The following is a 13,522-nucleotide window of genomic DNA, read 5'->3' as shown; positions in this document are numbered from 1 at the left end:
AGTCAGCCTTCCACATGGGAATAAACGCAGGTATGTTAAAAAAAAAAGTCCTGCCAGAAATATCTTAAAAACCTATCCTGTAGCTGGCAGTTTCTTGTCACACACACTTCAACCATCTGAAAACCCACATATCAATGACAGCAGCTTTTTCTCAGGAATGAGGCAACTCGGCTGGGAAGTACTCTCTTGCCAGGTAACAACGCCGGATGGACAGTGGGAGGAAAGGTATAATTTCTTCTTGTATAAAACAACTAAAGAGATTAAAAAATAGTTTTCTGATATGAAATAGTCTTTCAAAACCTCTCCTGGAATGTACTTGCTGACTTAACTGCCTGAATATCGAATTTGAAGCAGATCACTTGCTGACGTACTACATAGGCTGAGAAATTGTGTAACTTGCTTTACTATGTACAAATCAGGGATGCACAACCACCATTAAATATATATATTTCACCTCAGCCTTTCTTTTCCATTCTGTGGCCTTGGATGAATTCTAGGGGAATACTCTTTTCACAGGGAGTTTTTAATGAGGCAATGTTTGCAGCAGACAGAGGTGCCACACCTGAGCTATGGATCAATACAGACATCCAGAGAACACGGTTCTGTCAGGTTTGTTTGGCTTTCTGCTCCTACCCAGAATGAACAATGCCATTTGCTGGAGACCTCCTGCCACCACTGATGCATTTCAAAGAGATGTGTCTAAATTTTCAGGGTTTTCACCCCACTAGCAACACAAGCTTCTGCCTTTCCAAACACTTCAGAGGCACTTAGGAGTTCCACTTCACTCGCTTTCATTACTTGGCCATATGAAGATTGTAGATAGTCTTCTCGCTTGTATTTCTGTTGGAAAATACCAGATTGGTTTTAATCTGGCTATAGATATTGATTGCTTGAAAGAAGTCCCTCGAAGTGAGAGTGAATGGCAAGGAAGGAGATGCTATTCAACCCAAAACCAACAAGAAACAAAACATAAATAAATCAAAATAAACAAAAAATTCTGAGAACAAAAAATATTTGAATCAGTAAGGAAATGGGAAAAAAAAAGGGGAATTATGAATGATGAACCGTTTATTCAGTACATACTTGCTGTCCACAGCCTATACCCTGGCCCTGGAAACAAGGGGAGTTTCTTAACCAGGCCCTCGAGATCATGCTCAGGCAATCCTTGCACTGCTTGTATGAGTACCTGGTGTATTTTGATTTGTGCCACAATTGCTGTGCTTTATCTGACAAGTTTTGGACAAATCATTGCGTACTGTCTTTCATTGCCTTGTCTTTACACCTGTGTGTGACGCTGCATGTGTGCAAGCTGCGGAGAGGGGCAGAGTGCTGAATAGGGCAGGGAGTGAGGGCCAGCCTGCAGGCACAGAGGCCTGAAGCAGCGTGAGGGAAGAGGTGATGAAAGCAGGGTAGGAGAAGATTAGCAGGTTGAGGACTAGCCTTTACAGGAGAGTGAGCCAGGGTAGGGAAGATGTTGACAGCCCACAAATGTTACTGCAAGGAGGAGGCAAATGACTGTGTGGAGCATTTCACCACACCAATTGCTTCAGAAATTAGTACTGAAGGGGAAAGGGAGCTTAGCTAATGGAGAGAGCAACACTGATGTCGTGACCAAAGGCTGCCAGGCATGCTACCCTGAACACGCCTCTCTGCCAGAGGCAGCAGAGGAATCACAGATTTGGCTAGCACTTGGGATTTGGAGGATGTAGGCAAAATGTAGGGCCCCACATCTTACTGTTTGGTGTGTATCTGGTGCAAAAACCTAAAATCCAAAAGGCTTAATTTGGCTCCTTTTTTCTTGCAGATAAGAATAAAACTCGAAAACTCATCCAAGTTACCTGAAGTTACCTGGTGACTCTGATCAGTAGCTGAGATGTCAATGTGATGTGCTCCACATAAAGGCAACACAAAGGTGAGCCCTGCCCAGGAGAACTGAAATGCAGGTATGATGGGCAAGATAAAAGGCTGATACAATGCAGAGAGGAAGAAGGCACAAGGTAAGAATAACATGAGTATGACAAGATCATGACAGTAGTTTCAACACACTAAGACTAGGCTCTTTTAACAGGCAACAAATGGCTCAGGTTTGCTTTGGGAAGGAGTTTGGAGGACAATGAGGATGCTGGGGGTCCTCTTGCAAAGCTTAGTGCTGAATGGTGATGTGGAAGAGCTCCTTTGAAATCCTGACAGCAGCATCATCAAAACTATTGCTGGTTGAGGCAAGGGGGCTCTTGAGGTCTTGCTGTGCTGGATACTTGGGAAGGCGTTAGAGACTTGCAAACCGAGTGTTAATACACTCTGTTCCTAGCTCAAAATGGCTCACAGCATTTCTGGGCAATTTGTTTTACCTCTTATTTCTCTTTTGGAAAAGCAAATTCCATACGACTTTTTTCCTTGTAAGACTCTTTGGGATGCTGATAAATTTGACCTTTCTTGTTATGGGGCCTAGACAGCACTGAATGAAACCCAAAAGTAGGGAGCTCGGATGTCAGAGGAGTCTGACTCTTATACAGTGCCCCAGAGAAGGAATTGTATGAAGCCAGCTGGAGAGTGGCACAGGATTTGAACGAGGTTAGAACCAAATGGGTGATGATTTAAGGAGGCCAAATATGTCAAGGGATGTTGATGTGAGTGAACTCAGGAGCCACAGGTAAAACACTTGTTTGTGCACAGCATGGGGTGTGACGGCTGTAGCAGCTCTTATACCACTGTCTGGCAGAGCAGTTGCTGCCTGCTCCCTCATCTCACTCATCTCTCCTCTGCCTCCGCTCCTGCCCCCTCTGTTCTACAGCAGTTTTCCTCTTTGTGTCCTTTACCTTTCTGGTGCATTCCCTGCTTCGCTGCCCATGTCCCAAGTGCCATGGTGGCCTGCTCCCTGGGGCAAGGTGAGGGTGTTGCTGAGGACACCCACACAGTTCACACACCACCAAGATGTCCAGCAGCTACAGACCATTCAGGAACTCAAGCTCTGCTTTCAGAATTGAGACTCAGTTTTGCCGTGGGTTTGAGGGTTCCTACAGAGGACAGGATCGAAGTTCCTAACTCTGCCTTCCCACAAGTATAACCGGCACCTTGTTGCCAGCACCTCCAGCTCAGCAGCCACCTACCACCTGGATGCATACCCCAGGCCAGGCTGTTCCCCCCCCCCCCAGTTGTCCCCCAGCAACGACCTCTAGAATTCTGCTTGCTCAGTTTTCCTGAGCTCTCCCCCGAACCTTACAGGCAGCTGGTGACCCAGAGCACAGAGGAGGCAAAATATTGAACTGCTGGAAAAAAGCCACAGAAGTTAGAAGTGAACCTTACACTTGCTCCATCACCATCAGATTTCAGAACCACTAAGACACAAAACAATACAGGATTACAGCGGGTGAAGAGAAAGGCGTTTGGACATGGCAGGGTCAATGCTGCTCACTGGGTATGTTATCTACATATGTGTAACCATTGGAGGAAGCAAAAACATAAGGAATTATGTGACTTGCTGGGATAATCTGGATGTGGCTGAGCGATGCCCCTGTGTTTCACTCGGGGAAGGGAACGGGGAGGGTCTCCCAAAGGCGGGGAGGAGTGGGGTGGTGGTGCCAGGAAGCCTACACCGCGGCCGGGACACGCAGCGGGATAGTTTCGCTGGGGATGGTGCTCCCGTGCAGGGACAGGGAGGCGTGCGGCGGGGGGCGGTGGGCTGCGAGGCGTGCGGGCCTCCCGGCCGGCAGACTGCGGTCGCTGCCTGCTGCGGGACCGGCGGCCGCGGGATCCCGTCCCCGCCTCGCCCGCGGCAGGACCGCGCCGCGCCGGGGGTGTGCCGGGGGCGGAGCGGGCCAGGACGGGCCCGCGGGGGCGGAGCGCGGACAGCCGGCCGCGGGAGGCAGCGCGGCCGCGGGAGGCATGTCCGTGTCCGTGTCCGTGTCCGTGTCCGTGTCCGTGTCCGTGTCCGTGCCCGTGCCCGTGCCCGGCGGCGGGCGGTGAGCGGCCATGCCGCGCAGGGCGGAGCGGTGCCTGCAGATCGCCCCGCACTCCCTGGCTATCGTCCTGGACGCCGCGGCCGGGGGGCGTCCGGGGGTCGGCGGCGGGGCCGGGGCAGGTGCGGGGCCGGCGGCGGAGCTGGGCCGCCACCGCATCGGCTACGAGATCTTCGCGGACTTCAAGCGGGAGAACATGCAGCACTTCTGGGACCGGCGGGCCACGGCGGCGGTGGCCGAGACCTTTTTCCTGGGCTGGATCGACGAGCAGGTGCTGCTGGTGCAGGGCAAGGAGGAGCACCTGGAGGTGCTGCGGCAGGGCTGGGCGCGCCGCTCCCTCAAGCCCCCCAGCGGCTTCCACATCAAGTGCCTGGGTAGGTGCCGCCGGGCCGGGCCGGGCCGGGCGAGCAGCCCCAGAGCTCCCGCCGCAGGTGCCCGGCGGGCTCAGGGAGCGGGGGGCAGAAAGACGGGCCCTCCCGGCCGCGGGTTTTAGCCCCCAAAAGTGGGTGTGCACGAAAGGGGTGAACCGGGACGGGAGCAGTGGCATTACAGGGATGCGCTGCGGGTGAGTGAGGTTCTCCAGGAGAGCTGCGGGCCACGGCTTTATGGTCGGTAGGTGCGTCCCCCCATTTCCTTCAGCGGGGGAGGTTAAAAACACAAAGTGGAAGTGTCGGAATATACTCCCCGCAGGGTGAAATGCCCGCCAGTCTCTTCCTGCGGGCCGGCCTCCGCCCGCGGCGTGCTCCCGGGTCTGCTTGGCTCGGGACTTTAGAAGCTCGTTTTAGTACTTCTAGGTTTGCTAAAACAGTATTTCACTTTATATTCGGATCTGCTTGCTACATCAAACTTGGGTCACAGTGTTGCTGTGAAGGTGTCTTACATAGCGAGAAGCGGTAGTAGGAAGTGAGTAACGTATATCTCTTTGTGGTGCAAGGCAGGTGGCTTTTGGGAACTGTAAACGGCAAGTCTGTTGTGCCGTGGTGGGCTGAAGGTTCAAGTTACAGTGTGATTCCCCAAGGGAATCCCACCAGTGTGCAGTGTGGCCTAGGATGAAACCCACCTCATCCTGAATTTTCTTAAAGAAAGAAATAATCCTAACATGGAGAGCAAAAATGTTTGCAGCACTTATTTTGATATGACCCCCCCCCCCCAAAAAAAAAACCACTAAGAAAAAAAGCTGTGGCTGTTTGCTTTGTATATTGGGGAGTTGTGAAGAGCAACAGAGCTGAAGTTTTCCTTAGGAGTTAGGTAACTAGCAACCTACACAGCTTGAAACGCAGCTTCTCTTATTGTGAGGCAAATTGTGAGGATTTGTTTTATTGGTGTGAAGGCCTGCTGCAGTGGTGATGGGGAGACAAACTGTCTTTTGCTTACGTACAACTTATATCATCTGTGTCCTATTCAGCAGGCACTGGGTCACAGAGCTAGAGGTGCTCTCTCTGCGCTGGGAGTTTCAGACCCTTGCAACAGGATGCTTCCATGCATTTCTTTTTTTTAAAAAATTAGCTGAGTAAGGTTCCTGCAAAGAATGGAACATGAATATTCAGGGTTTCCCGGTTTCCTGTTTTTAATCTTGGTTTTGAATGTTTTTAGCTGCCTCTGTCCTTCTGGAAGAAGTAATGCAGACTCTTATCACTTCTGTTTATTGGCAATCTTGTCTCTTGTGGAGTAGTCACATGCTTGTCTGTCACTTGTCTGTTTTCCCATCAGATTACTTGAATATTACCATTTTTTGTGTGCTGAGAGGGAACCTTAAGACAAGCTGCCCTTTTGAAAATGAGCTGATGCACCTTTTTTCCCTCATTATAGCTAAATTTCTTCTGAACGTCAAATGACAAAACAGTGTTGGAGAACAGGTGGTTCATCCTATTTTGTGATAGAAAAGTTTTGTGTACTCCACCATTATTTAGAGGAGGATGAAAAGCTGGGCAGTGGTAAGTACTTGCTGCTCAGCCCAGCTCATGGGGGCTTTTTGCTTGCATTTGGATAGAGCATGAAGAGCTTTTGAATTGACTCCATGACCTCACAGAGTGTAAGGGTCAGTGTTTGATTTTTGGGGTCTTCTTGAACCTTGCCCATTGGATGACATTCCTCAGCTTGCTGCCCAGGAGCGCTGTGGAAAGGTGTGCTCCAACTCTGATGTTACTAAAGCCAGACAAGGAATGTAAACAGGTCTTTGTGGCCCATTTTAAAATACTGAAACAAAACTTTTGCTAGAGTTCATGTTAATAAGTAAGCTCACTGGTGTGTAAATAATATGCATTCCCTGGGGGGTTATCATTGCTGCAAATTTACAAAAGACCGAAGCCAAAGGTTTTCATTTGACTTTAAAAAATAACAAATGTCTCTCAGTATTTGATTAAAGGCTATGAAAGAAGAGCAGGGACCTGCTGGAGTCTTGCCTGTTGTGTAGTGCTGCATTAAATATGATGGGAAGGACTGTTTGATTTTTATTTTTTTTTTCACTCCCAAACTGATAATTCAGGTCTTGTATCTAAGTAGATTCAACTTGCACTTACTGTAAAGTTAGGTGGTTAAAGAATTGTCTAAGCAATGGGCTTGGCCTGTGGGCATGAGCATCTGCTTACATGTGTGTAATTGTATTTTCAACTAATTAGGTGCCTAATGTGTAAATGGCTGTGACTTATTTGGGAGCGCTCTCACACTTCGGTGTCTACTTTGTTGCATTAAGGCAGCAAATAACATACAGACAAAAAAAGTTCCCATGCTTTTCAGTTTTAAAAAGAAAAGTGATCGGTGTCTTAGGCAGAGAGGAAAACCTGCCTGTTGGGAGGTGCAGAATAGTAATATTTTACTCCTGTTAATAAATAACTGATGGAGTCAAGGGGAAAAAGTGGCACAATATTTCTGATGAAGGTGAAGCTGCTGTTTTCTGTTGCTCTGGTCCAGCCAGTAGTCCCCATGCTGTGGTATAGCATGGCTGGGCATAGCAGTGGGGGGTGCATGAGGGGCTCACTCAGGGAGTCTTTTTATACACCCCAGGGCCATTGGGATCCCCGGACAATGCTGTGTTAGGCTGTTGGGTTGGTTCTTGCCTTATCTCTTGGGTGGCTGGCCACTTGCAGAAAGGTGGGGGCGGTTTTCTGCCTCACCTGCCCAGCTGGGACGGGGTAGCTGGAGGACCAGCTGCCTACCTCAAAGTGGTGTAGGGGGAGCATCCCAGCCTCCTGCTGCTGCCTGGCACAGGGAAAGTGACAGAAAGGCCTCCTGCTCTAAGCTGCATGACCTCCTTGCGCAGGTACCAGAGAGCCTTGGACAATGCTTCCCTTCACCTGTATAGTTAGCTGCTAATGTGACCCAGAAATCATGACTGCAATCTGACTTTCAAACCTCTGCTGCTGTTGCTGATGTTTCTTGTTCGTTGCGGTCCAGAGCCTTGGCTGGTCTGATGAGTAATGTGTTGCGATGGCTGCAGAGATAATAACTGGAGGAAAAAGTAATTTGTGAGGAAGAGGGAATTCTACACCTGTAGTATGAACAGCATGTTTTCTGCTGCTGGGATTGTAAAATGTAAACCAGGAGACTCATTGCTGAATAGTCTCTCCACATTTAAGTCACCTTTGGCTTGATAATGAAAAATTCATGAAAGTGTAATCTGTAGTTAACAGGGACTGGACAGTCCTAGTATGCTCAATGCAGGTGTACCTGAGCCACAAAGTAAATGGATTAAAATCCACATGAGATTCTGATGTCTGAAGATTTGACTTTTGAATTATAAAATTAGACCTTACAATGAAATACAGCATAAATATGAAACACATGAGAAACTTGCATATAGCACTGATAACTTAGGGCTGAAGGATACAGAGAATGAAGTGTTTCATGTGTGACTTTCAAACTTACTCCTCTGGTAGTTTCCTTAAACTAAATGGTTACGCCATAAAACCTTGGTCAGCATTGAGTTTCGCAGTGATCAGAGTTATTTGGATATTAAGAAATTGGTGAATATATCTAGGTTTTTAAGTTGGCTGAAGGGAAACTTTGGGAAACATAACCAGTCTTTGAATAAACAAAATCCCCAAACCATCACTTGCCTAATATGCTGATTTAGGGGGTCATGGAAACCTTATGCAAACCTATAGGTCCCGTGATGAAATTCATTGTCTTCGGAAGCTTTCTTGTAACTTGCAAGGCTTTTGCAACTTAAGTCTTTAATGAGCATTAGTATTTTAATAAGATTTCTTTCTGTGACACACCTTCCATTTGCACTCACTAATATTTGTCATCCCGGAAGCTGATTTTTTTTTTTCCCCCTTTCAGCTCTTCTGTGCAAGGTGTAGCAGGATGTTCCACCTTGTTTTCATGTCTTCATTGCCTTTTGTGTTCCCAGCTGAAACTTCCTTCTGTACCTCTTGCACTTGATTCCTGTGCCATGGACAATGGGCGTCTTTGAGAGGTTTTCATGTGCTTCGCAGAAAGGCCATGCCCTTTTGTAAAGATTGCTTGAAAAGAAGTGACCAAACTTTATAATAACCCTTTGGTCACGCTCAGAGCAATTTCTCCAATTAGAAGCTGATGTTCAAATGAAGTTTTCAAGAAATGTATGTGCAATAATTAAAGTAACTAGCAGGAGTTATAATTCAGTGAAGTCGTCAGGGCTGGGCTGTTGTGCATTGTTCCTGCTTGGCCAGGCGTAGGGGGGGAAACATTTTTTGCCGCACTGGGAGCTGGAGCTAAGTGCTCCCTTTCTTTTCTCTCCCTGCCACATTTTCTCTTGCCACCAAAAAAAATTAAATTAACACCCCACCAGTTTAGGTTTGGCAATTTTCACAATAAGTTTTTCAGTCATTAGTGGATGATTATGGTGAAGTGTAGAGTGTTGGACATTAAACGTTATTCATTTATAGCCAGTCAAAAAAATTGAATTGTCTTTTTTTCCTCCCAATTATATCCTTTATATAATGGAAATTTCTTTTCAGTAGGGGAGCATTAAGTTTCATAGTAATAAAACCTCCGATGACTTTACCACACACTCAGCTATACCTTTTGTATGCCTAGTGGTATTACCATGGGAACCTCAGTGGGTTTAAACTACAATTTTTTTCTCCTTCTCTCCCACTCCAACTTAGAGCCAGTTAAAGATTCACTAAGCACTTTTTATATCTGTGAGGTGGTTATTGCAGCCTGGGGGGGGAAAAAAAAGTAAACTTAAGCTTATGGCCAGGCTGAGGTGCTTATGAATTTACTCCCAAATTTGTGTAAAGAACTTTGCTGCTCACAAGTGTTGGGTTGGGCCTTTAATGTATTTTGGGGACTGGGAGACACACAAAAGAGCTAAATGAGATTGGACTGCATATAAAGTGCCTGATTTCTCAGTATGTGGTTTGTGCTTGTATTTGTGAGAGTGAAGTCTTGGAGTCAGAATTGCTTTCTGCTCTTTAAAGACAACTGTGGATGGCCTGCAAAACTAGTGCTGGTTGTCTAAAATGTATTGTTAAAAAGAAAAAACACAAAGAAAGAAAAGATACAGCTTATTAAGTTTAATTTTTTCACTCAAAGCAACTTCTCTTGAAAAAGCGAAGTCAAATACACAGATCCATGCTATTCATTGTGCAACTCAAGGGAAGGATTTATACGATTAATGGCCAACTAGTACTGTCTTCCCACCTCCTTCCCCTCCACAAAGGGCACCATTGTATAGGAAAACATCTTTTTGGTGGCAAATAAGTCATCCAGCCTCGCAAGTTAAGTGCATGCTCTGTGTAAAAAGCAATGCTGAAAGGGCACCATGGTGGCTGAGAGCAGCCCTCGGCCATGGGGCTTTAATAAAGCAAAAGGTCTCTCCCTTTCTCCATCTATTTTTTTGTGCATGAGGGTCTCGTCTTTAATTAAATATTCCTCATTCCCCTCCTCAAAGGGCCCTTGTCTTTGCCAGGGAGCAGCACAGTGAGTGTGCACTGAATGAAGCCCTTGTCAGGTGTTATTCCCAGTGCTTAAATGGCTCCTGGGCTGCCAGCATCATGTGCCACTGGACCACTCACTAAATCACCTTTCCATCTGTCCTGCTCTTCTTTTTTACATAATCGTTTTTGATTTTAAAAAGACTGAAGTGGATGAAGTGTACAGGGGCTGTCTTGCCTACTCCTCTTCACCATTTTGTGGCATGAAAACTCAGTCGTGTTTCCCCTTCTGTCCTGTCTTTGTAATTTGCTAATAAGAAGCAAGTTACTTAATATTTTACTTATCAAACTGTCATGATTTTTGTCGACTTGGTTCAGACCTTCTGTGTGTGTTGCGACAGTTTAAAATTTCGCTCGAAATGGGTTTTGATTCATAGATTGGCTTGGGTTGGAAGGGACCTTAAACAATCTCGTTCCAAACCCCATGCCATGGGCAGGGAATCTTCCACTAGACCAGGTTGCTCCGAGCTCCATCCAGCCTGGTCTTAAACACTTCCAGGGATGAGGCATCTATAGCTTCTCTTGGTAACTTGTTCCAGCGTCTCAGCAACCTCACAGTAAAGAATTCTGTCCTAGTACCTACTCTAAACCTACTTTCAGTTTAAGGCCGTTCCCCCTTGTCCTATCACTACATGCCCTTGTGAAAAGTCTCTTTACAGCTCTCTTGCAGGCCTCCTTTAGGTACTGAAGGGGGCTAGGTCTCCCCATAGCCTTCTCAGCCTGTCTCCATGGGAGAGGTGCTCCAGTCCCGATTGTGGAGAATCAAAGAATATGCTGAGTTGGAAGGGACACACAAGGATTGTTGAGTCCAGCTGTTAGCCCTGCACAGGACCATCCACAAGAGTCACAGCATGTGCCTGAGAGCATTGTCCTGATGCTTCTTGAACTCTGTCAGGCTTGCTGCTGTGACCACTTCCCTGGGGAGCCTGTTCTAGTACCCAACCACCCTCTGGGTGAAGAAGGTCCTTCTGATATCCAACTTAAACCTCCCCTGACACAACTTCAGGCCATTCCCTTGGGTGTCACTGGTCACTACAGAGAAGAGATCAGAGCCTGCCCCTCCTTCCCCTCATGAGGAAGTTGTAGACTGTGATGAGGTCTCCCCTTAGTCTTCTTTTCATCAGGCTGAACAGACCAAGTGACCTCAGCTGCTCCTGATATGGCTTCCACTCAAGGCCCTTCACCATCTTTGTTACTCTCCTTTGGACACTCTCTAATAGCTTAAATATCTTTCTTATATTGTGGTGCTCAAAACTGCACACAATATTCAAGATGAGGCTGCCCCAGTGCAGAGCAGAGCGGGACAATCCCCTCCCTCGACCGGCTGGCGATGCTTTGCCTGATGCCCCCCTGGACATGGTTGGCCCTTCTGGCTGCCAGGGCACTGCTGACTCACATTCAACTTGCCATCGACCAGGACCCCCAGGTCCCTTTCTGTGGCACTGCTTTCCAGCATCTCATTCCCCAGTCTGTACATACATCCAGGGTTGCCCCATCCCAGGTGCAGAATCTGGCACTTCCCTTGTTGAACTTCATATGGTTGGTGATTGCCCAGTCTTCTAATTGGTCAAGATCTCTTCTGCAGGGCCTCCCTACCTTTGAGGAAGTCAGCAGCTTCTCCCAGTTTTGTATCATCTGCAAACTTAGTATCCCTTCCAGTCCTGCATCCAAGTCATTTATGAAGATGTTGAAGAGCACAGGGCCCAAGATGGAGCCCTGTGGAACCCCACTAGTGACAGGTCACCAGTCTGATGTTACCCCATTCACTATCACCCTCTGTACTCGACCCATGAGCCAATTGCTCACCCACCATGGGATGTGTTTATCCAGCTGTGTGCTGGACATTTTGTCCAGAAGGATCCCGCGAGAGCCAGTATTGAAAGCTTTACTGAAATTCAAAAGGATTACATCAACTGGCTTCCCTTGATCAACTGGGTGGGTTACCTAGAAAAAAGGTTTGACAAGCAGGACTTTATTCTCATGCAGGCATGCTGGCTGTGACCAATGACTATGTTGTCTTTCAGGTGTTTTTCAATACTTCCCAGAATAATCTTCTTCATGACTTTACAGGCACTGAAGTAAGACTGACAGGCCTGTAGTTTCCTGGGTCCCCCTTCTTGACTTTGAAAATCAGGACAACATTCATCAGCTTCCAGTCAGCTGAGACATCTTCAGATTCCCAAGACCACTCAAAAATCATTGAGAGAGGTTTTGCGATGCGCGTTTAGTACAGAGAGGCTCTAGGAAAGGTCAGCTGTGTATGAAAGCACTGCTGTCCCTGAGCTTGAGTGGCAGGTTTTTGTTTCAGCTGTTTTGTAAAGGTGCTCTCTCCCAGCTCTTCTAGTGCTGTTTCCTCAGGCCATTATTTTGGATGGTAAGCCTGTCCTTCTCTCTGCAGGCCAGGAGAATCACAGCTTGTCCCCCAGCAGGGCAGACCAAAACATTACCACGTTTTTGTCTGCTTTTGAGACTGCCTTTTAGAGAGAGTAGCAGAAAAGGTGCAACCCAGGTGGATTTTGTGTTCTCTAAAACTCTTGGCATCCAAAGCTGTCTTCTGAGCAACATTACTCCTTTCCTTGGCTTTGGCCAACATGTGATAGTCAGACTTCTTTTTTCTTAGTAGTCAAGAAGAGACTGAAGTGTTCAGAGGAAATAAAAAGTGCAACCAGATGGTGGTTTCCCCTGCAGAAATTGTGGCTGTGAAATGTGAAGATGGAAGGAACTTCCTAATAGTTTTTTGCAGTAACAGAAATTTAACAGAGTTCTGAAAATTCAAGCTCTCTCTGTACTTTGTTTCTTAATTTTAAATACAAAAGCATAAATGTTTTGATTATTTTCTAATGATGTTGACTGCTGGGAATGTTATTGCAATCTCCAGTTTCCAGTATTGAAAGTGCTCCCTGGGTGGGCCAGATCTGGAAAGGTCTTTAAGGATATTACATTCTTTAAATAAAATCTCTTCACCTAATATGTAAACATGCTTTCTTCTGAGATCTTCAGAGATTGCTGTACTTGATTTCTCCATTTCTGACCTGGGATTTCACCTGAGAAATGTCTGAATGTAAGGAATGTACAGACACTTATATTTTGATCAAACAAAGTGCTTTCCTGTTGACATTTGAGCAGGACTTCACAGCTCCTTTTTTAATCAGGCTCCTGTTCTGAGCCACAGTAGCAATTGAGGACACATTCAAATGTTGATAACTATCCAGGGAATCTGAACAGTGGTTCTTCTAGTTGCTTTTTTTTTCCCGTAACAGAAAGACAATGGTGTAATATTGCCATCAGCACTTATTAAGCCTATTTTTGGTTTTCTTATGAAAGAAAGTTACTATACTGTGCGCTGAATTAATGCACAGAGTAATGACTTCTGTAGTGTGTTTTCTGGAACTGGATATACTTCTAATCCATGCAATACGAGACTTTGATGATGTTCTTCCACAGGGGGACAGGACGGGGCACCAAAACAGCACAAGTTGGAGTAAAATACAGCAGCCTTTTAGCTTAACCTTGAATTCCACTATCAGATAATTAGCAAAGGGATATGCAGGTGTATCAAAGATTGCTCTTTTAGAAATGCAAACCAGTTCACTTAAACTCTAGGAAACAACTCCAGACTTGATTGTTTACAAAATCTGTATACTG

The 13,522-nt window shown here is 46.5% G+C and overlaps 1 protein-coding gene across 2 annotated transcripts in view; it reads left to right on the top strand.

The window, feature by feature from the left end:
* Positions 1 to 3,934: 3,934 nt before the first annotated feature.
* The window catches only part of STOX2 (storkhead box 2), a 155,441-nt gene continuing 145,853 nt past the window's right edge, over positions 3,935 to 13,522 (top strand). For both annotated transcript variants that reach the window (XM_039388739.1, XM_027735387.2), the window contains exon 1: positions 3,935 to 4,330. In XM_039388739.1, coding sequence (XP_039244673.1) covers positions 3,970 to 4,330 — 361 coding nt within the window. In that variant the 5' untranslated portion in view covers positions 3,935 to 3,969. The remainder of the gene's footprint in view (positions 4,331 to 13,522) is intronic.

Source organism: Pipra filicauda, unplaced genomic scaffold (genome assembly GCF_003945595.2).
Source record: "Pipra filicauda isolate LSUMZ 115617 unplaced genomic scaffold, ASM394559v2 scaffold67_size6003252_pilon, whole genome shotgun sequence".
In the NCBI taxonomy this organism is placed as follows: Eukaryota; Metazoa; Chordata; class Aves; order Passeriformes; family Pipridae; genus Pipra; species Pipra filicauda.
Note: the sequence above shows the minus strand (reverse complement) of the source record. Positions and strands in the feature narration are given on the sequence as shown.